The sequence below is a fragment of the Vulpes vulpes genome, chromosome 8, assembly GCF_048418805.1.
Source record: "Vulpes vulpes isolate BD-2025 chromosome 8, VulVul3, whole genome shotgun sequence".
In the NCBI taxonomy this organism is placed as follows: domain Eukaryota; kingdom Metazoa; phylum Chordata; class Mammalia; order Carnivora; family Canidae; genus Vulpes; species Vulpes vulpes.
The window spans coordinates 42998392-43021394 of record NC_132787.1 but is presented as its reverse complement, the minus strand read 5'-3'; the positions used below and the strand labels follow the sequence as shown (position 1 = coordinate 43021394).

Sequence of the window (23003 nt, the reverse complement as noted above, 5' to 3'; positions counted from 1 at the left end):
ACAGAATCCAGTACAAAACACCACATATCGCATGATTCCATTTTTATGAAATGTCCAGAGTAGACAAATCTATAGAGGCAGAAAGCAGACTGGTGGTGGCCTGGGACTGGTAGGCGGACATGGGCAAAACAGAGTGACTGATAATGGGTATGGGGATTCTTTTAGGGGGTATGGAAATGTTCTAAAACTGATTGTGAGATGGTTGCACAACTCAGTGAATATAATAAAAACCACTGAGTTGTAGACCTTAAATCACTGAATTGTATGGTATGTGAATTATATCACAATAAAACTTTATATATATATATATATGTAAACTAAGTGGTAGTTAACATCCCTGGAATCCAGCTGACACATGCCCTAGGAGTAAGTGCCATGCCCTACAGTAAGGCCTCCTCTAAACCCAAAATAATAAACCGAGCTCTAACAAGATCTACCAAAAAAGATGAAGTTAGGGTTTGAGTCCTGCCAAGTTAGTTTGTGCTTTCTAGTGATCCAAAGTAATAAAGTGTTAAACCAAACCAAACCACTGGCACAAAGTGATCACCCAGCAATTAAACTGTCTGCCAAAACAAGAATCAACACACTTTAGAATGCTAACAATATCTGGAGTCTTTAAAATACACTATCACCCAATATTTAATAAAAAATCAATAGACAAAAATAAACAGGGGAAAGTTGAGACAAAATAGTCAAAACAAATCAAATTTGAGGGGCGCTTGGGTGGCTCAGTTGGTTAAGCATCTGCCTTCGGCTCAGGTCGTGGTCTCAGGGTCCTGGGATCAAGCCCTGCATTAGGCTACCTGCTCAGTGGCAAGTCTGTTTCTCCCTCTCCTTCTGCCCCTCCCTCCTGTTCCTGCTCTCTCTCTCTCTCTCTCTCAAATAAATAAAATCTTAAAAAAAAAATCAAATTTGACATGCCTAAATATTGAACTTACCTGACAAAGACTCTGAAGTAGCTATTACAACTATATTTAGATAATTAAAGAAAAATATGTTCAAAGAAATTAATAAAAGTAGGATCTTCATATAGAAATAAGGAAATCTCAGCAGAAAAACGGAAACTATAAAAAGAACCAAATGAAAATTTAAGGACTAAAAAGAGCAGTAACTAAATGAAAAATTCACTGGATTATCTTAACATCAAATTGGAGATGGTAGAAGAAAGAGTCAGTGAACACTAAGACACATCAATAGAAGCTACCTAATCTGAAGCACAGAGAGAAAAGAGGATTAAAGAGAAATGAACTGTATTTCAGAACCTGAGTCATAGTATCCATCAGTCTAATACAAATATAATTAAAATATCACAAGAGGATAATAAAAAACCACCAGAAGAATAACCAAAAATTTCCCAAATGTGATGAAAACCACTCACTGATAGCTATAAGAAGCTTACCAGACAGCAAGAAAGATAAACATTAAAAGAACCATGCCTAGACCCATCATAGTCAAAATTCTGAAAGATAAGGATAAAATCTTGAAAGTAGTGGAGGATGGGGATGGAGGAGACACATTATGCACAGGAACAAAAAGTTTTTAAAAAGATAGCCAATTTCTCATCAAAAACTACGGGGGGGGGGGGTGTGCCTCGGTGGCTCAGTCAGTTAAAGCACCTGCCTTCGGCTCAGGTTATGATCTCAGGGTCCTGGGATCAAGCCCCATATCAGGCTCCACAGTCAGTAGGGAGTCTGCTTGTGATTCTCTCTCTCTCTGCCCCTCCTGCTCATGCTGCCTCTCTCTTTCTCTCTCTCTCTAAAATAAATAAATAAGTATATCTTTTAAAAAATAAATAATTTAAGACTGATGAATTACTGATTTCTACTTCTGAAACTAATAATGTATGTTAACTAATTGAATTTAAATTTAAAAAAATACTGAAAGAAACCACAAAAAAGAAAACTCCTATTAATAAACTAAAAATCTCTTCTAATAAAAATAGAGAGATAAATGACAGATTATTATATTAACCAAATATCTAGAATAATCCAAATATCCATCAAAAGGGAATAAACAAATTGTCTTACATTCTTTCAATGGAATACTACTCAGCAATAAAAAGGAGGAAAAAGCAACCAAAAAGCTAAAAGAAAAAACAGAATTCTGATACAGTTCTATTTATGTGAAATTCTAGAACAGGTCAAAGTAATCTAAAATGTCATAAATCAGATCAGTGTTCGCTTGAAGGGGGGGAGTAGCCTGTGGAGATTATAAGGGGGGACTTTCTCAGGAAGCAGAGATAGGATTGAGGTGGTGGCTGCATGGGTGTCCAGGTTTACTAAAGTGTGCACTTACAACCTGTGAATTTTACTGTATACAAATTATACTCAATAAAGTTGATTAAAAAGGAAAAGTGGGGAGCATCCCCACCACTCAGCTGTGGCAATGTAGGGCAGCATGTGAAGAAACAGAGGACATGATATATGAAGTGTTGGAGTCTGGGCACTGACAGTTTACCGAACCCCCAGAAACAGACTGTGGAAGTAAGATCACGATATTTTCTCAGAAGCGTGCACTCCCACCTGAACCAGAGCTAGCAAGAGCACACCATCTCCCAGCTCACTCTGAGGGTGGCCATTGCAGGTTTTTAAGGATGAAAGGAGGATGCCACTTAAGAACAGTCCTCAGCACATGGATGGCGAACAGTATGCTTCGAGAATCTCACTCAAAAGAAAATATTTAAAAAGCTGTCTGGTAAGCTTCTGACTAGGATTCTCTTTGATTTGGTTACAGTATAATAAACTGTATGTATCCAATAATGCCATGTTATTGAGGTCCAATGACTGCTGAATTGACAGGCTTGTGAAGCTTTATTAAAGCCGTGCTTAACTATGAAAATAATACCAACTCCATCGCTTCTTTCCAGACATAACCAAGCTTTTGGTGATGTCAGCAGAATAAGTGACTGGTGATTGCACAACAGCATTTTTCGTGGTTGTTTAGGAGCATAGTTAGAGCAAATGGCTACTGAGTGATTTCTGTGCAAGCACCCTGTGAAGTGCTTTCCACACATTCTGTGTAATCCTCACCATGGCCTCTTAAGGGCTTTAACAGACCAGAAAACTGAGGAAACTGAAGTCAAGCGGGTTTGGGAATAAAAAGGAAAAAAGCGTGCACTCATTATAGGATATAACTTGTCTTTGATCCTTTGGGATACTATTTCACCTCACCAGACAAGCTTCTACAAAGTTTCAAAGACTCTTTCCTAGAAATAAAGAAATAAGAAGACAAGTGCCAGATATGAATCACTGCTGAGTCGACACCTGGGGCTGCATTTTATCAGTGGATTTAAGAAGTCTCTGTCTGGGCCACATTTCCACTCTGCACCTTTCCACTTCTGCAGATAGGAGTGGTTATAAACCACTTTCATACACACCGTCTCAATCCTACTAACTAACTACTCTGTGAGTCAGGCAAGGCGGGGCTGAGTTGTGAACCCATTTACGAATGAGGACAGGGAGACTTGCCCAAGCTCCCTGGTAACACAGGGGCAGAGACCACAGACTTCTGATTCCCAAGTGACTGCTGGGAGGCTGAGCATCAAGGAGCACCAGGGGCCAGGGCCCATGGGACATCTGCTCTTTGCCTAATATTTCCGATCTCAATTTCAACTCTTAGTGAGTAGATATTCAACATGAAGATGACATTCTAACTATCCTATTTGGCAAAATAACAGAAGGAACGCTAAGGCAGGCACCAAGAAATGACGCAGGTCATCTTGGTAAATAGTAATCCATAATATAACCTTATTTATTAGATGCTACAGATTCTAAAATGCACCATTATTTCATATCACTAAGAAAGAAAGGTCCTTGAATTAAACTATGACACGTACTGATTTTAAGATGTGTCCTAATCTCAGATCTATGAAAATTTATCTTAGTACTGATAAAAGATGACAATTCAAGACTAGTTTTCTCAAACTGGGGATTATAATCTCTTCAGAAGCCACCAGCTCATTAATTTATCAGTATTGTTAAGCAGTAACAATGCTGAGTGCTGGGCCTGTCATTGGGAAGACAGGAGCAAATATGACTAAAGGCATCATCTCCAGCATTCAGAACCCACCTCTCAGATCAGGTTCTTAAGGAGAATTCCAAGAACCAGGAGCTGCAGAGCTTTGAACAGTGTTTTTCAGGTCTTCTTTGTCTCCTCAAAGTCAAGATGAGTCAAATTATGAGACTTGTTCAGCCTTCCTCAGTTCTTCTGGACCAAACTCTGAGCAGGTACCTGGAGCAACTCAGTGACAATTTCTTGACACTTTTTCCCCCCCTCAGTGACAAATTAAAGACAGGTGCTAATACCGAGTACATACTAAGTGCCAGGAATTGTCCTGATTCACATCCATTATCACATTGAATTCCCAAAATAACCTTATGATCTGAGCCTTATTAACCCATTAATAATGTTTAAAGGATGAAGAACTAATGGCTCAGAAAAGCTGAACAGCCAGAGTGTGGTTGATCAGGATTCAAACCTGAGTCCATTTTGCTTCCCAAAGGCCATGTGCTTTCTACTGGAGAGGGGACAGAAAGCAGGGAGGATGAAAGCTTTTGAAATTTTGAAAATAATTGCTAAACTAACTTGAAATCTAAAAGGCTGATATTCTATCTAAACAATGACACAGTAAATAACAAAACCCTTTGGCTACAGGACACCTCACTCAAGCTGGGGACCCGTTTGATCTGTAGGATGGCTGTCCACCTTTTGGAGGTGATCTGAGTACAGTCCTAGCTGCATGTGGGAAGACAATTTAGCCAACCACATAACTGGCAGTGAAAAAAGACGTGAACACAAGTAACTGCAACATAGGGCAAAGTGTGGAAAGGGCCATGATAACGAATGTCTCCTGAACGGTAACAGCTCTTTGGGGGGCCAACTTCAAGCCACAGAGAGATTATTTCCGACAGAGATGACCAGGGAGATGGCATCTGAGCTATACCGTAAGAATAGGTAGGTATGGATAGGAAGAGAAGGAAGGAGAAGGAAGGGGTCTGAGAGGAACAAGTGGCATGAGCAAACTCTAAGAAACAGGACTTCTGGTTTGGCTGCAATATAGGGAAATAGCAGGAGAGAAATCTGGAAAGCTGGGTCAGGGTAAGATTTTGGAGGGCACTGAATAGCAGAGTAAAGATATGTGTTTGATAGGGAAGTAAGGAGTCACCCATGAATTTTGAGCAGGACAGGGGCCTAGAGCAATAGCAGGATTCATGTGGGAACAGGGTAAGAGTGTCCTTGTGGGGTGTGGGCCAGGGACACACAGCTAGGGGGGAAATTGAGGCCATAATTCACATCTGATCATAACTCGCACTCAGGCAGTGGTACAGAACTAGGAAGCAAGACGGATAACAATTCTAAAGGATTTAGGGGAGACAAAAACAAGGGAAATAATAGAAATGCTTTAGAACAGTGGTGCTTAGTCAGGGAAGACATTGCCCCCACCCAACACCTGGCAATGTCTAGCGACACTTTTACTTACTACTCCTCGGTGGGGGGGGAGGGTGCCTCTGGCATCTGGGGGGTAGAGGTCAGAGATGCTGCTAAACAGTCCACGATGCACAGGACAGCCTTCCTCAACCAAGAGTTATCAGGTCCAGAAACACCATTTTAGGACCATAAAGAAACAAGAGTGGTAAAGATGTGACACTGGCCCTGCAGCTCAAAAGACAAAGGGGTAAAGAAACCCAGGGGCTGGCCCCACACAGACTACAACTGCTCACCAAGGCAATAGACCACACGCCTTTTCATCATTCCTCTCATCTATGATCTTGCGCACCTGCTACCAGCCAGGCCCCAAGACACCTAGAAGGTGAGAACAGGCACAGTCCTCATTCTCAAGGCATCGCCACTGGGAAGGGAGAAAGTATGTAGGAAACACACCAATCTAGGGGCTCCTGGGTGGCTCAGTTGGTTAAGTGTCTGCCTTCGGCTCAGGTCATGATCCCGAGGTCCTAGGATGGAGCCCTGCAGCAGGCTCCTTGCTTCTCTCTCTCCTCCCTGCTCATTCTCTCTCTCTCTCTCTCTCTCTCTCTCCCTCCCTCAAATAAATAAAGCCTTGAAACAAAAAAAGAATGACTCCGAGGTTTGTGGCACAAGAAGGATGAGGCAGAGAAAGCTGTGGGAATGGCAGGTTTAAGGGAAGAGGCCAGAAGGGAGGCAGAGATGCCTCCTCAATCTCCTAAAGGAGATGTTTCTTAAGCAATCGGACACGCCAGTCTGAAGCTCAAGGGAGACAAGCAGGCAGGAGACGAGAATGTGGGACAGGTAGGAGCACGGATGGCATTTCCAGCCACCAGAGTGGATGGAAAGAGAAGGTCTGAGGGAATAAAGGAAACCAGGAAAGCTGCCACCAGTGAGAGAGAAGGGGAACTCGGAGATCACACATCAGAGAGGAGACGATGGTGCAACTGTCCATAGCGACCTGGAGGAGATCTTTTCCTATCAGTTCTTTTCAAATTATACTCAAGGTGGCTTTCTTGGATGCCTGTGCTAGGCAATCTGGGATGAAAGAGATGAGATCTAGTAACTTCGAGATGGTGCCAGTCATCTGGAATGACAGCCTAGCAAGGGACATGACTGAGTGCCTGGGATATAAGGCTCCCGGGGAACTCCTAAACCAGTTCCTTCACCATGTCTCAATCTGGTCATAGGCATGGGTGAAAACTATCCTACCAGCAGTGGCAGCAGTGGCAGCATGCAGGGATGTTGTAGCTTTCCTCGAGAGCAGCTGAGGATCCAGCCTGGGCAACAGGTCAGGTCAGTGCTTCATATCTTGGACCTACCACTGGGCCTGGATGGCTTCCTCTGGCTTCCTGTTCCTTCTGCATTTCTGCCCTACATTGCATGCCCAAACTGCCTGTGCCATGCACGGTCACAGGATGGGTCTGAAGCACAGGATATGGGAGGATAAAACAGTTGAGAGGCTTTGGAATACTGCACATTTGCTACTTGCATGTAGTAGAAGTTACCAGAAGGAAAGCTACTGAAGTTCAAAAACTGTATCTTGCACCTCCAGCACCTGGGGGCATGTCTGGGTCATATTTGTAATATGAATAATTCAATCATCATCAGAAAATCAGTAAGGGACGGCACTCATATTAGGCAAAATGGACCAATTTCTAGCCATGAACATACTATACAATTCCAAAGTTCATTGCCTTAGATCAACAATAACAAATATACACTGGAAAGCTTTTGAGCCCAGACATTGTTCAGATGCTGTTTTAGCTCTGAGGATGCAGAGACTTTTTAACAAGAACTAGGAGATGAACAGGAGACTTACAGATGGCAGGAAGGGCTACAGAGGAAACAGAGAGGGCCAGGGGACAGGTGGCAATTCTGCTCGGTGCGACCTCTCTGAGGAGCTGAGGCCTGGATGAGTGGGGAGGAGCCATCGGGCACAGAGAGGGTAGGAGGGAGCAGGCAGAGGGAGCAGCAGGTGCAGACGCCCTGAATGAGCTTGGGGTGTTTGAGCAGTATCAGGCACACCCATGTGGGGCAGGAGCTGGGTGTGACAGAGAGAAGTGCAAGATGAGGCTGGAGAGGCAGGAGCCAGGCCATGAAGGGCTTGGTAGACCGTTGTGAAGGGCTGGGTTGTATTCATTCATTCACTCATTCATTCATTCAGAGCGAGAGTGTGTATGTGCAGGAGTTGGGGAGAGGGAGAGAGAATCTCAAGCAGGCTCCAGGCTTAGCACCCAGCCCAATGTGAGGCTCGATCTCAAGACTTGAGTCAGAGACTCAGATCATGACCTGAGCTGAAATCAGGAGTTGGACGCTTAACCGACTGAGCCCCCCAGGTGCCCCAGGGCTGGGTGGAGTTTAAGTTGCAGTGGACATAAGGAGGCTTATTCTCTGGGAAGTGTGTACGTTCCCTGTGAATTTCAGGAATGATACACAGAACCTGTAGGAAACCCCGTTGGTGATGGCTCTGTTTCTGATGCCTCTGAGAGAGGTGCCATTCTCTTAGAGAAACTGGAAGATTATGTTAGAAGCGACTACGTCAGGCCTGGAGATGGGTAATCTCTGAGGTTCGACAAACTAACAGACCCAAGCGGAGCCGCTAGGGACAGTCTCCCCTCCAGTCTGGAAAAGGGTTTTTAGCTGGGGAAGCAAGTGGGTGTCTGCAAGGGCAGAGGAGTCGGGAGGGCTGACAGCAGTTTTAAATGTCAGGATTACAACAGCCCAGGTGGCTCAGCAGTTTAGTGCCGACTTCAGCCCAGGGTGTGATCCTGGAGACCCAGGATCGAGTCCCACGTCAGGCTCCCTGCTTGGGGCCTGCTTCTCCCTCTGCCTGTGTCTCTGTTCCCCTCTCTCTCTCTCTCTCTCTCTCTCTGTGTGTGTGTGTGTGTCTCGTGAATAAATAAATAAAATACTTAAAAAAAAATAAATGTCAGGATTAGAATGCCTCGAAGTGGCAAGGTCCTCTCCAGTTTGCCACAGGGAACTCTTCCTCACACATTCCTGTGTCACAGACCCTCTCCTCCTCCCTCCCTCAGGCTACCAGCTTGGCCTTTGGGGAAGTGTCAGGGGAGACTCCCACCCTGTTTCCTTTCACAGGTCTACTGTACTGCTCTGTCTCACAGCAGCAGCCAGACCTGGGCCAGGGGAGAAAGGGAAACTCTCAAATCTCAGCTGCCCCTTTATATTTAAAACTCATTTTAGGGGCAGCCCAGGTGGCTCAGTGGTTTAGCGCTGCCTTCAGCCCAGGGTGTGATCCTGGAGACCAGGGAACGAGTCCCATGTCCGGCTCCCTGCGTGGAACCTGCTTTTCATTCTGCCTGTGTCTCTGCCTCTGTGTGTGTGTCTGTGTGTCTCATGAATAAATGAATAAAATATTAAAAAATAAATAAATAAAACTTATTTTAGATTTGCTACCACAGAGGTTATCCTTTTAAGAGTAAGAAAATATGACATGTCAAGAATTTGAGTGGTTTCCAAACACAAGGAATATATCAGGATCTGCTTAGTTTAAACACCAGGACTTGCTTGAGATGGTGAGTCAGCAGGACCCTTTCCCTCTCAACCAGGGACTCCCTCCTCTCTCAACTCGACAGGCCCACATCCGAATCCACTCCCCTCGCACTCTTAGCCAGCCCTGAACATTTGTGCTCTCCTGTCTCGGGTCATTCCTCACACTGGGCCCCTCAATTCTTCTTAATGTATGATCAAAATATCTAAGCTTGCGGCACCTGGGGGGTTTCTGTCAGTGAAGTGTCTGCCTTTGGCTCTGGTCATGATCTCAGGGTCCTGGGATGGAGCCCCACATGGGGCCCCTGCACAGCGGGAAGCCTGCTTCTCCCTCTCCCTCTGCCCTTCCCCCTGCTCATGCTCTCTCTCTCTCTCTCATGCTGTCTCTCTCTCTCAAATAAATAAATAAAATCTTAAAAAACAAAACAAGACAAAACATCTATCTTGATTGGGCACCATCAATGTTGAGAGTCCTTCGAGAACTGGCAAGTACATGCTGACTTAAGCAGCGGGTATGCTTGTAGCATCCCACACAAGACAGCCCCCATCTTTAAATGCAGAGCAAGTAGGGCAGGGGGAGGGCCAGGGAGTTCTAACTGCACTGCTAACCGGCCTTCATCATCGGTGACCCTGTAACAGCTCACGCTTCCATAGCCCTGCGAAGTCCTGGGCACAACTGTAGTGCTTTACACACACTAAGCATACTACAGCCTACCTCATAACAATCACAGAAGATAAGTGTAAAGTTACTGTTTCTACTCTACAAGAGAGGGGACTGAGGCACAGAGAAGTCAGGGAACCTGCCTCGCCTAAGGTTACATAGCTAGCCACTAAGTGCTGGGATTCATGCCCGGGCAAGGCAGTCTGACGCCAAAGCCCTGGTCTCTCTTATCTTTGCTTTCTATAGTCTCTGTTTTGTTTTTTTTTTTTTTTTTAAGATTTTATTTATTCATGACAGACACACAGAGAGAAGCAGAGACACAGGCAGAGAGAGAAGCAGGCTCTCTATGGGGAGCCCAACTCGGCACTAGATCCTGGGACCCCGGGATCACACCCTGAGCCGAAGGCGGACGCTCAACCAGAGCCACCCAGGCGTCCCTCTATGGCCTCTTACATCAGGGCATCTCCTGATAATACAATCTAGAACTCCTCCCCAGCCTCTTCTCCCCTCCCCCTGCCCAAGCCCCATTCACAGCTCCCGCTCCTGAATGTGACCTGGAATGTTCTAGTTCTAATGTGCAAAATCCCTTTAAAGTCTTAATTACCTTGACTGCAGCTCTTGCACCTCAAACAAGATTTGTGCAAAGTTTTTAGTAATTCATCACTGAAATTGTCCTGAGAGAAACTTCTCAACAGCAAAGTCTGAAACTGTAAAGACGATCTATGAAGGGCCTCATCTGAGCCGCAGCCTCCTGCAGCAATAGAAGCCTCCTACCAGTGCCAGGGTACTCGATGGGAGGTGTTTGATGGGAGGAGAAATGCAGGAGGGCGCAGAAGTCCTGGTTCAGACCCAGGAGATGCCACAAGAGCAGGAACAGGAGTTCAGGCTGCTTGTGGCTTCTCCCCTTAAGTCCTGGCTCCTCCTCTGGGGAAGGAGGGCGGCAGTACACAGGATAATCCCCAGCCAGTGTCAGAAAAGCTTTGTTACCATACTTTTCGCTCCCCCAGCAGGAATCAGAGCAGATCTACCGACTGAACTTTCTAGATAACTCTAAAGTGACCTTTCGGGGCTAAGGTTTGTAAACTCAAAACTTCTAATCCACTGCCTTTTCTCACTAAGCCCAGCTATGCTTCCCAGGCCTGAGGAAATCTACTCCTGACCCTTTATCAATTAGGCAGACAAGAGCAACCTTTGAGGAGGTAGCATATCTGGGGGCACAAGGGAGTTGCAGAGGAGAAAAGGACTGGAATCCCTTTTAAGAATGGACTCCCAGGGCCTCCCAGCAGGAGTTTAGGCACCAGCCCCAAGTCACCCGAAGCTGGAGACAGAGCCTCGAGGTAATCCTCCTCAGGAGGGAGGCGGACAACCACAGAGGCTCCTGCCAGGCCAGAGCCCAAAGCCAGAAGCACAACCAGAGCCTGCAGCCTCAACCACAAACCCTGCCTGCAAGACCACGATCTGTGAAACAGCGACTGTGAAAGCAGCCGCTGGCCCAGGCCGCCCCTCCGCCCCTCCGGTGGGAACGCACCTCTTTGATTGACTGCTTCCCCTCCCCAGGCTGGGGCCAGAGCAGAGGGGTTTCCAAACGGAACCAGCTAAAGCTATTGAAAAAGACAGCAAGTTAGCACTGGAAGGGGCCTCCAACACCCTCACTTTACGAGAGACAACTGACACCCCGAAAGCAGAAGCTACAATGCATCCAGACCCCCGACGCCCACCACCCCTCACAATATAACCTTCAAGGTAACACCTCAGGAGAAGAGGCTAATGCCAAAAACCGACTTAGGTGGGGATTTGGGAGGCTGGGAGGTTTGGGGGCGCAAAAAGGAAGTCTGAGAAAACACCCCTGTGCCTTTAAGGACTGCGCTGCTGCCCGGCACTACACTTGCTCTTAGGGGCTCCCAGAGCCTGGCGGGCAGGGCTGGGTAATGACCACTCAGCAGGGGCCCTGGGGACCTTTGATGGCAGCCTGAGTCTAGGAGTCCTGAACCCTTCGAGCATGGCACTTTGAGGGCCCCCCCAAGTACCAAGCCAGGTTCCAAGTCACCCAGGAGGACAAGAGTTGGGAAGAAAGCCATACAGGTGCAGCAGGGAGGAGAGGCCAACTTTAGAAAGTCTAGAAGAGGAGTCAAGCAGCACAGAAAGACTCAACTGCACCCGCAAGGGCAAAGCCAGGAAATGCTGCTGGAGCAGCCAGCCCAAGTGGCCAGATCGCCAGCCAGTGGGTCCAATTGGGGTGGAGGGGGTGGAGGTTTAAATTTAGCCACGTAAACAGGGCCTCCACTGGGGGAGTCATCTACTCTGTTGGGGTTGGGGCACCTCTTGCTGAAGGGAGGGTGCGACAGGAACTGCCCCTCCCCGCCAACAGCAGGCCTGCTCCCAGGGCCCTGCCAGCAGGGTGGTCACGCTGCTGCTCAGAGTTGCGTAGGTTATTTTTGCTCTGATCAGAGCTTCTTACCTCCATCACAGTATCTATTCCCAACCCCCTTGCTGGATTTTTCTGGACTCCTGCATACAGTTTGGAGATGCTCAGTAGAAACCAGCCAAGGATGCCCAGGTAAGGCTGGGGACCCCATATTTGCTCCCTGCTAGGGGACCTTTCTATTAGTGCCATTGTGTGTCTTGAGAGAGACCTGAGGGAGTTATACTGCTACCACCGCCACCACCACTGCTGCCACCTCCACCACCAAAACTCAGGATTGTATTCAGGGGTGGAGCTGGAACAAAGGTGAGGTCTGAGGGAAGACTTATGTAGAAGACTGAGAAAAAGGACGGGTAGTTTGAAAAGGAGCTGGGGAGAACAGAATCAGAAGAGCGAACAGGCAAGCTTTTGTGGACATGTTGGTTTTTATTTCAGAGGAGGCTGGAACTATCACCTCATATAAAAATTTCCTCCCCTGCTGGAGATGCCAGGTGTGGCAATCCAGAAACCAGACGAACCATCCTAGAAGTAAAACTCAGAACTAGTCCTCTGCCCTTCTTGAAGAAGAGCAAACAAACAAAATCTTTCGACTGCCACTGCAGTAAGGGGGAGGGGCATGAAATATTCAGGTGAATGACCATCCCAGAATTCTGCTTTTCACAGCAGATTCTGCTTTTCACAGCAATTGCCCAGCAATTTGGCAACAGCCCTTTCACTTACACTTTTGGGATAGAAAAAATTTTAGGAAACAGTTTTTTCAAGTCAATAAGACACCCTTTGAGATATTACAACCTCCAAATGGACTAAAGAGGAGACTGGTTTCAGACACCCTGAGCAAACACCTAATGCACACACACCCTCACTCATATATTCATACTCAAATATATAAGAAATAGAGCCTGGGAAAGTAGGAAATCCATGGATGGAAGAAGGCCAGCAAGCTCCTGCAAGGCTGGCTCCTGCTCTACTGGCAGTCAGAACCCCAGGCCTCCATCCAACCTGCCCCCAGTGTGCCACATGCCCTCTGTGTGATTTTCTTTAGGAAATGAAAGGGAGCTGTGGCTGCCCTTAGGTATTCATCCACAAATTGTCTCTTTAGGTCCTTTGATTCCATTCAGCTCCTACCCTGGTGTCAGCGCCACCCACACAGTTTAGTGCTGAGACCTGGTGTTAAGTCTGCCTCTTCCCTTGGACTCATGGACTTGGCATCGCCATGGAGAGCCCAGCTACACGGCTCCTTGCAATTGTGCAAAAGAGGTCTCTCAGCATTGCCTTTCCTTCCCAGGAGACACACCTCCTTCTTACTATTTATAACCACAAATCTTCTGTGTCAAAGAGAGAACAGACATTATTTTCAAATGGAGGGAAACCACCACTCAGCCTTTCATAGGTTGGTATGTTTGCCAGGACTTGTGTTTGAGCCTGGACAGGCGTGTGGGCACAAGCTTGGGGCCTGGCACCCACTCATCCATGCCTGAGATTCGGAGTCCTGCCTTTGATAAGCCCACATCTGAATCAGACAGCAGGAGGAGCAGCTGGGTCCTGGGAAAGGGTCCCCAGGCTTCCTGAGGGTGTGTCTGCTGCTCCCAGCATCCTACGTTGCCTTAGGGGCCAGCCATAGAAGGAGCCACCCACCCTATGGTTCCACCCATGTGTGTGCATAAGTGCTGGTATTGGGCCCTGCCCATCTGGCACAGAGTTTTCTGCACCCACATGGAGGGCATGGCTCAGGTGTCCCATCACAGCTCTCTCTGTCAAGTGGGCACATTCCTGGGTGACTGTAGCAGCTCGGAGGATTGGTAACATGATCCCGAGCCTTCCTCCTCCAGGTACCAGGCTGAAACTCTGCCCAGGGTGGTAGTAACTGAAAGCTGCCGCCAGTGCCGTCAGGTGGCAAAAGCCACGAGGCGGGGGCGGTGGGCAGAGTGGAGAGCAGATGCCTCCATTCACAGCTGGGTGACCAATCCCGCCCCCCCCCCCCCCCCCAGCCACTTCAGTTTCTCTCTTGCAAAACAGAAGCCATCCGGCTCCACGCACATTGAATCATCTCTCACAGTGATTTGCAGGATGGAGATTTCTAGGAAATTTGGCTCCGACTACAGTGCACGACCAAATAGCCACTGAGGGAGGCTCCACGAGAAGATGGGGAAAGAGGTCACTTCTCACTTCTCCCAGGGCAGAGGCGGATGAGGCAGAGGAGCGGAAGAGCAATGAAAGGACCTGCTCTGAGGCACAGGCACAGGCATTCGGGCACCCACTAACCCGGCTCGTGGGGGTTAAAATAACAGATGGAGTCCTCGCTGCGGTCGGCCGGTGCGGGCGCAGACTCCCGCACCGGGTCCAGCGGGGCCGACCGGCCCGGGAAAGTGAACGGAGCTGCGAGGGGCTCGCGCGGGCCGGTCCCCGGGGCGGGGGTGCGGGGCTGCGGGGGTGCGGGGGTGTGGGACTGAGGGGCTGCGGGGGTGCGGGGGTGCGGGGCTGAGGGGCTGCGGGGGTGCGGGACTGAGGGGCTGCGGGGGTGCGGGACTGAGGGGCTGCGGGGGTGCGGGGCTGAGGGGCTGAGGGGCTGCGGGGGTGCGGGACTGAGGGGCTGCGGGGGTGCGGGACTGAGGGGCTGCGGGGGTGCGGGGCTGAGGGGCTGAGGGGCTGAGGGGCTGCGGGGGTGCGGGGCTGAGGGGCTGCGGGGGTGCGGGGGTGCGGGGGTGCGGGGCTGCGGGGGTGCGGGACTGAGGGGCTGAGGGGGTGCGGGGCTGCGGGACTGAGGGGCTGCGGGGGTGCGGGGGTGCGGGGCTGCGGGGGTGCGGGACTGCGGGGGTGCGGGACTGAGGGGCTGAGGGGCTGAGGGGGTGCGGGGCTGAGGGGCTGCGGGACTGAGGGACTGAGGGGCTGCGGGGGTGCGGGGCTGCGGGGGTGCGGGGCTGCGGGGGTGCGGGACTGAGGGGCTGAGGGGCTGCGGGGGTGCGGGGCTGCGGGGGTGCGGGGGTGAGGGACTGAGGGGCTGCGGGGGTGCGGGGGTGAGGGACTGAGGGGCTGCGGGGGTGCGGGGGTGAGGGACTGAGGGGCTGCGGGGCTGCGGGGGTGCGGGACTGAGGGGCTGCGGGGGTGAGGGGCTGCGGGGGTGCGGGGCTGCGGGGGTGCGGGGGTGAGGGACTGAGGGGGTGCGGGGGTGAGGGACTGAGGGGCTGCGGGGCTGCGGGGGTGCGGGACTGCGGGACTGAGGGGCTGAGGGGCTGAGGGGCTGCGGGGGTGCGGGGCTGCGGGGGTGCGGGGGTGAGGGACTGAGGGGGTGCGGGGGTGAGGGACTGAGGGGCTGCGGGGCTGCGGGGGTGCGGGACTGAGGGGCTGAGGGGCTGAGGGGCTGCGGGGGTGCGGGGCTGCGGGGGTGCGGGGGTGAGGGACTGAGGGGCTGCGGGGGTGCGGGGGTGAGGGACTGAGGGACTGAGGGGCTGCGGGGGTGAGGGACTGAGGGGCTGCGGGGGTGCGGGGGTGAGGGACTGAGGGGCTGCGGGGCTGCGGGGGTGCGGGACTGAGGGACTGAGGGGCTGCGGGGCTGCGGGGCTGCGGGACTGAGGGGCTGCGGGGGTGCGGGGCTGCGGGGCTGCGGGGGTGAGGGACTGAGGGACTGAGGGGCTGCGGGGGTGAGGGACTGAGGGGCTGCGGGGGTGCGGGACTGAGGGGCTGCGGGGGGTGCGGGGGTGCGCGCGCCGGGCCGGGCTACCTGCCCGCCCGCCCTCCGCGCCCTCCGCGCCCGGCCCCGCACGCTCGCCCACAGCCTCCCCCGCTTTGTTCGCGCCCCCCCACCCCCCGCGCCGCGGCCGCTGCGGGAAGGTCGGGCCGCGCAGCCCGGACCGGGGGCGCCTCCGCAGCGGGCGGCCGGCGCTTACCTGCATGTCCCGCCGCCCCGCGGGCCCGCGGGCTCCGGTGGCCGCTCGGCTCGGCTCGGCCCGGCTGCGCGCCGTCGGGGCCCGGCCTCGGGGGGGGGCCGGGGCCCGCCTGCTCCTCTCCGCCGCGCCCAAGTCCTCGTCCGCCGCCCGCGCGGGGCTGGGGGCGCGGACCCTCCCTCCGCTGCGCCCCGCTGCTCCCCGGGGCCCCGCCGGGCGCCTGCTCGGTCCCCAGGCGCGCGGGCAGCCTCCGCGGGGCCCGGGAGCGCCCCCTGCCCCGGCGGCCCCGGGTCTCGGCAGCGCGCGCCCTGCTCGGCGCCGGGACCCCCGAGCTCGGCGGGCGGGGCGGGCGGGAGCGCAGCCGCGGCGGAGCGCGGGAGGGAGGCCGGGCCCGGGGCGCGCTCTCCTCGGAGCGCGGGACCCGAGAAGTTTCCGCCCCAGCAGGCGGCGGGCGGGCGGCGGCCGCGGCTCGGAGTGCGGGGGCCGGCGCCGGGCGAGTGGATCCCGGGCCCCGCCGCCTCCGCCCCGCCCCGCCCCCGCGCCTGCTCCCCGCCCCCGGCCCCGGCCCCGGCCCCGGCTCGCTCCTTCCCACCGGCCGAGCGCGCGACGCCCCTCCCCAGGGCCCCTCCCCGGCCCTGGGACCGTGACCTCGCACCTGCCTGCTGCCGCCCGGCGCGCTCGCACCGCCCCCGGCCCCGGCCCCGGCCCCGGCCCCTCCGCGGAGCGGCCCGGCCTGGACGCAGCGGTGCCAGGGCCCCCGCCCCGCCCCGCCCTCCGGCGCCGCCCGCCGCCTGCTCCTCCTGGGACTCGACCTGGTCCCCCGAGAGGACCTGCGGGACTCCCGGGTCCAGCAGCCCCTCGGGGCCGCCCGCGCTGCGGCCGGGAGCCCCGACCTCGGGGCCGCGGAGCTGGAGGTGCCGGGAGCCGGGAGCCTTAGGGCAGCAGCAGCCCTTACGTTGGCATCAGCCGCGCACGCGTCCGCTCGCCTTCAGTGCCCCCGAGAAGCAGAGGGGTCTGTTACTTCGGCGTTACAAGCCCACGGCATCCCCTGGGACCCTGGGCCTGGACCCCCACCCTTCTCCTACAGCGCCCAGCAGAGATCTCCGGGATAGGGAAACCTAGCGGAGGAGGGGCCACACCAAGTAAACTGTGTCCAAACGGAAAATGCATTCTCTGATGGCTTGTGGGCTGAAATACTGGCCTTCCTTTTTATGGAGAAACTGAGGCATAGAACACTGGCACGCTGAAGGGAGTCAGTAGTCTGAAAAGTCCCTAGGGGCCCAGTTTTTAGCCTCAGCGCAGATCAATGTTTAAATGCTTGTATTGAGGTGCCCAAGTCCTGTTGATAAGTTAGCTCATAGCACCCCTGGGTGATCTGTCCAGGGAGTTCCAAGGCTTCACGAGAGGGGAGCTCCAGCTCCAGCCGCTGACCCTGTTCCAGACCTAGTAACAGGGTACCAAGGCACAGCAGCCAGCAAGGTTTGAGGTGCGCAGTACAAATGCCTTTTTTTTTTTTTTACACTCTGAAACCCCCCTCTCTTCCCTGAGTGAGTCAGAGGTCACCCTGGCTAAAGAAATTGCCTTTGAGTGCAGTACAGTGAGGAAACAAAACAAAACAATAGTAATAATCTAAGGCTTTGCCTTTTCTTAATTAGTAACCAAACAAGGTGACAGCCTCCCCCTTTGGGTGGGGGAAGGGGCCACAGGGAGCCTGAGGGAATGAGGGACCAGGAGCCCACCACATCGGCTGGGCAATAAGGAGCTATTGTCCTCTGGCTTTTACAATAAGGAAAGTAAGAGCTGTTTTAGCAAATACCTGACTAATTAGAGGGAAAGGCTTCCTTGGAATTGTGCTGCCTTGGGCCGGAGGTTCTCTACGACTTTTCTCACCTCGCAGTGAATGGGGTTTATGAGACCAGGTCCAGCAACCTTAAATGAATGGCCTATAATTGGCATGGGGGGGGGGGGCTGCCTTCACCGAGGAGAGCTAGTTCAAGGCTTTATCTTTGGAGACAGATGGGATTGGGGGCAGAGCTGGTCTAAAGCAGTCATAAAAGCTTTCAATCCACTTTGTCAAATCACAAATAGGCTCAGTTCCTCTCCTTCTCAGAAGAAAGCATCAGTCTTGGGGTGAGGGTCTTTGTAGGAGGTCAAGGGGAAGTCTTGTCTAGAAGGGCCTATCATTCTGGAATGCAGCCTAGGGTTTTTTTGGGGTCCACTTCATATACCCCTTTATCGAGCCCTACACACACAGAGATGACTGAGCTGGGTTCCCAGCTCAGGAAGTTTCAGGTCTGAAGGGTGGAGTTAGGGGACAAACTGCTCATTTGGGGCCTCGAATGAGCATGAGAAGGAGCACCTTTGCCTGGTGTCTAGCTGGTGACTCAGGAGAAGGGCAGGTGGTAGACGACGGCACCCCCAGCTGAATGCCAGCACAGAGTCCTTTCCCTCCTGCCACAGTCTCTGTCCAGGATGAGTCAAAACTTGGGCCCACGGAGGAAAGCTGCAGTGCCCCCAGGAAAGGAGCTTGTGGCCCAGTAACTGGGAAAACATTCGAATGAGGAGCGGGCCGAGTCCTGGGCCAGATTCCCAGGGGAAGTGGTGAGCGCCCCATTGCTTGAGTCACTGGGCTGCTGAGGAGTCCAGAGCCAGCCCTGGAGGCAAGCCCTGATGGGAATGCGGACACATCTCACCCATGTTTTGTCTGTGATTGCTGGGTGGGGTCTCTCGCCTTCTCCCCCAAATAAAACATATCCTGACTTGGCATTTGTGGTTTCAACAAAGAAAGAAAAACCAAATATTTGGGCTATGAAAACGCGTACTGATTCCGCTCCGTTTGTTGGAGACACTGTTCCTCCCTTCCTGCCATGCCCCCACAGGCCACCAACCACCCCCAGAGGTCTCTTCTGAGCCAGATGGGCTAACAAAACCTTGTCAGAGTCAGAGAGGAGCCAGCCTCCTCTATTTCCTTAGCCCCCTGTGGCTTTCCTGTATCAAGGACTGACCTCTGGCCCTTGGACTGCGCCTTCTTGGGCAGTCTTTATGCCCCTGAATAAAAAAGATTAAAAAAAAAAAAAAAACAAGAACCATGTCTTATATGGTATATACTCAACAAATATTAATGATAGTATTATTACTACTAAATAAACATGACCTGGGGCACTTGGGTGGCTCAGTGGTTGAGCGTCCGCCTTCAGCTCAGGTTGGGATCCTGGGATCCTGGGATCGAGTCCCACATCGGGCTCCGCGCAGGAGTCTGCCTCTCCCTCTCCTCTTTCTGTGTCTCTCATGAATAAATTTTTTAAAAATAGACATGACTGATTTTCTATTTGAAAGTTGAATGTTGCTCTTAATTCTCGAACTCCTGGATTTTAATCCCTACTTTTTTTTCTCCCAAGAGAAGACAGAGTCCTAAATTGTCCTTTGAGTGAATTCTTGCTTTACAAATATCTAGAATGACTTCTGCGAGAGAACACCAAATGGCAGATGACGCTGGTGCTGGGGGTGTGTGAGGGGGCCGGGGGCCCCAGGGGGCCCGGAAGGGGACGCCCTGGCCGTAGCAGTGGCAGTGGTCGGTGGGGGGGGGGGGGGCGGGCCGCGGAGCTGGTTCGTGGCAGGGGGTGGGGGGAGGCAGAGGACCAGGAGTGGATCCCCGTCACCAAGGTGGGCCGCCTAGTCCAGGACATGAAGATCAAGTCCCTGGAGGAGATCTCTTTTCTCTACCCATCAAGGAATCTGAGCTCATTGACTTTCTTTTAGGGGGCATCCCTCAAGGATGAAGTTTTGAAAATCCTGCCCCTGAAAAAGCAGACCCGTGCTGGCCCGCGGACCAGGTTCAAGGCATTTGTTGCCATCGGAGATTACAACGACAGGTCGGTCTGGCCGTCAAGTGCTCTAAGGAGGTAGCCACTGCCATCCGTGGGCCATCATCCTGGCCAAGCTTTCCGTCGTCCCCGAGCGACGAGGCTACTGGGGGAACAAGATCGTCAAGCCCCACACCGTCCCATGCAGGGTGACTGGCCGCTGTGGCTCTGTGCTGGTGCTCCTCATCCCTGCCCCCAGAGACACTGGCATTGCCTCAGCCCCTGTGCCCAAGAAGCTGCTGATGATGGCTGGTGTTGACGACTGCTACACTTCGGCCAGGGGCTGTACTGCCACCCTGGGGAACTTTGCCAAGGCTACTTTTGATGCGATCTCCGAGACCTACAGCTATCTCACCCCTGATCTCTGGAAAGAGACTGTGTTCACCAAGTCTCCCTAACAGGAATTCACTGACCATCTTGTAAAGACCCACACCAGAGTCTCCGTGTAGAGGACCCAGGCTCCATCTGTGGCTACCACATAGTTTTCTACAAGAAAAATAAAAGTGAATTAGAGCTTGTTAAGAAAACACACACACACACAGACAAATATCTAGAATGAGGCAGGCAAAGGTGTCACTAAGAATTGGCAAAACCTGGAGCCCCCAGCTGACTGGGGAGGCAAGAGTTTCAAGTGCATGCCACCTGCCACAGTCCCATAATGAGAAAATTGGGGCGGGGGGTGGGTGCAGTAGGGAGAGTGCGTGACTCTTGATCTCGGGGTTGTGAGTTCGAGCCCTGCATTGGGTATAGAGATTACTTTTAAAAAATCTTAAAAAAATAAGTAATTAAAGGGGATTCCGAGGTGGCTCAGTGGTTTAGCACCTGCCTTTGGCCCAGGGCGTGATCCTGGAGACCAGGGATCGAGTCCCACATCGACCTCCCTGCATGGAGCCTGCTTCTCCCTCTGCATGTGTCTCTGCTTCTCTTTCTCTCTGTGTGTCTCTCATGAATAAATAAATAAAATCTTTAAAAAAATAAGTAATTAAAAAGTAAAATCAGAAGTGCTAATGAATGCAGTTCTATTAATAGGCGGCAGCTCCAATACTTGATCAAAATATGAGGCACTGTTCGGAATTGTCATCAATATGAATTTCGATTTTCCCTTTAGACACCGTCACGTCCCTCCTGTGTCCCCGCTTCTCAGCTTTGACTGAGATCCTTTCTTGTATTCCATGCTGAGACATGTACTGAGGGAAGGGGGACAAGGCAGCTGCCTGCAAGGAGCTTTGCTCTAGAGGTGGGGCCAGGGTACAGGCAAAGGGAAACAAAAGGAAGGACAGATGCCCATAGTGTATACCCCCAGGAGCTGAAGCCCTGGCAGCTATGGCCGTCCATCAGGACCAAGGGTAGAGGCCTGGGCTATTCCCTTCTCCTTCCTGGAGGGGCTCCTTTACCCTGGACACCTGGCCTCCTCTCTCCGGACCTCAGTGTCCTCACCTGTAAAGCGCATGAGTCTCCCTAAATAATCCCTAAGATTTCTTCCAGGACTAAATGAATCTATGGTTGAGTCAAAGGGGAAATTGAGAAAGACGGAAGTGTGTGTGGAAGACAATGATTCTGACTGCACCATTTCATTTAGAGTGCCAGCAGGGGCATCAGGTGTTGACAGCCAGACTGGAGAACAGGGGTGGAAGGTTAAAGGTCAGGGTGGCTGGAGTGTGGTCCCCATGGAGGGAGCTGCTGTGAGGGTCAAGTCTCAGGAGATGGCAGAGACCTTGCACAAAAGTGCAGATAAACCCTAAACTAAGGAGGGCCAAAGAAGGACTTGACATCGGCACAGCAAGGGGCCCTGGGGTCAAATGATGTGGTTTTCTAGATAAGAGAGCCCTGGCCATGCTTGAAAGCAGAGAGGAGAAAAGTGGGGCGGACATCCCCCCTGTGAAGAAGGAATGGGACAGCTCTCCAGCAAGATCTCACTCCTTGTGAGCAGGGAGGCCAGGGGCTCAGCCTAGGGGGGTGGGGAGCATTCCAGAGCATGAGGGGCCCCTTCTTCCTTCCTCTCCAGAGGCTGTTAAGATGCCAGAGAACAGGGGAGGAAGAAAGGCTGCATTTGCAGTGAAGAGCACTGAAGTGGCCCTAAGGAGGAGAGACACCTAGGCCTATGACCAGAGGCTGTCTCAAGGTCATTGGCTCTAAAATACCTCCCTGGGAGGACTCCTAGGGCCCTAATGGGTTGAACTGCTCGTTTATCAGAATTTCCCAGCAAAGAATGAATGCTGAAAGCAGATTCCCAGGCTGTCTAAGCGTGTGTGGTTGCGGTCTGTAATGTCTAAGGCCCCACAGATGATTTTGACCCTCCGCCCGGTGTGAGATGCCATCACTGGGTCCCAGAGGTCCCGCACCTGACCAGCCACTCCCAGGGGTGGGGAGGCTCTTGCTGACATGTGTCAGCATAAACCTGGCTGCGGCCACCCCTGAGCCCCAGGATATTACCAGTTAAGTTCTCGAACACTACACTGCAGTGGAGGTAGAGGGGAAGGGGCCAGGGTAGAGCTCGAATCTACCCGGGTTTCCATCAGCCTGGTTCCTTCCTGCGACCGACCGCCTTGGCAAGATCTGGGCAGGTGCCCCCAGCCTGAGTGATACTGGATTCCAGATGCCACCAGCACAACCATGTTTGAGTTAATAACTTTTGCTAACTGGGTACTAATAAGGATGATAAAAGAAATCCATAGGTAATCCAAACATCTCGAGGTAAGTAACAGTTTGTCTCCTGACCCATAATTATCATCAAAAGTATTTATAAACTCCTGAATTCCACTCTACCGGCTGGCATGCTTGGCCAGGCAGTTTCCTATGTGAAGTGTGTGTTTGGCTTGAGGGAGAGTGCTGGTACCACAAGAGGCAAACAGTGATATGTGAAAATGTATAGCTGTAATGGACAATTGTTAACCCTTCAGGAGGTTAACTCTATTTTACATTTTATTTATTTATCCATGAGAGACACGAGAGAGAGGCAGAGACTTAGGCAGAGGGAGAAGCAGGCTCCCTGTGGGGAGCCCAATGTGGGACTCGATCCTGGGACCCTGGGATCACAATCTGAGCCGAAGCAGGCGCTCAACAGCTGAGCCACCCAGGCGTCCCCAGAAGGTTAACTTTAAAGCATTTGGCTCAACACCCTCCCTAGTTTTGTGACTCTTGCCATGTGGTTATGCAGGCATCTGGGGCCCACCACAGACTAACTTGAGGGTCCTGCATTAATCCTT

The 23003-nt window shown here is 52.3% G+C and overlaps 1 protein-coding gene and 1 pseudogene across 1 annotated transcript in view; one reads left to right on the top strand and one right to left on the bottom strand.

Moving 5' to 3' along the window:
• Positions 1-16367, bottom strand: part of WNT5B (Wnt family member 5B) — a 112842-nt gene extending 96475 nt beyond the window's left edge. Inside the window, exon 1 of the mRNA XM_072766331.1 lies at positions 15938-16367. Within this exon, the coding sequence (XP_072622432.1) occupies positions 15938-15943 (6 nt within the window). The 5' untranslated portion in view covers positions 15944-16367. The remainder of the gene's footprint in view (positions 1-15937) is intronic.
• A 3046-nt stretch (positions 16368-19413) lies between these two features.
• LOC112917596 (small ribosomal subunit protein uS5 pseudogene) lies at positions 19414-20524 on the top strand (annotated as a pseudogene).
• Positions 20525-23003: the final 2479 nt, after the last annotated feature.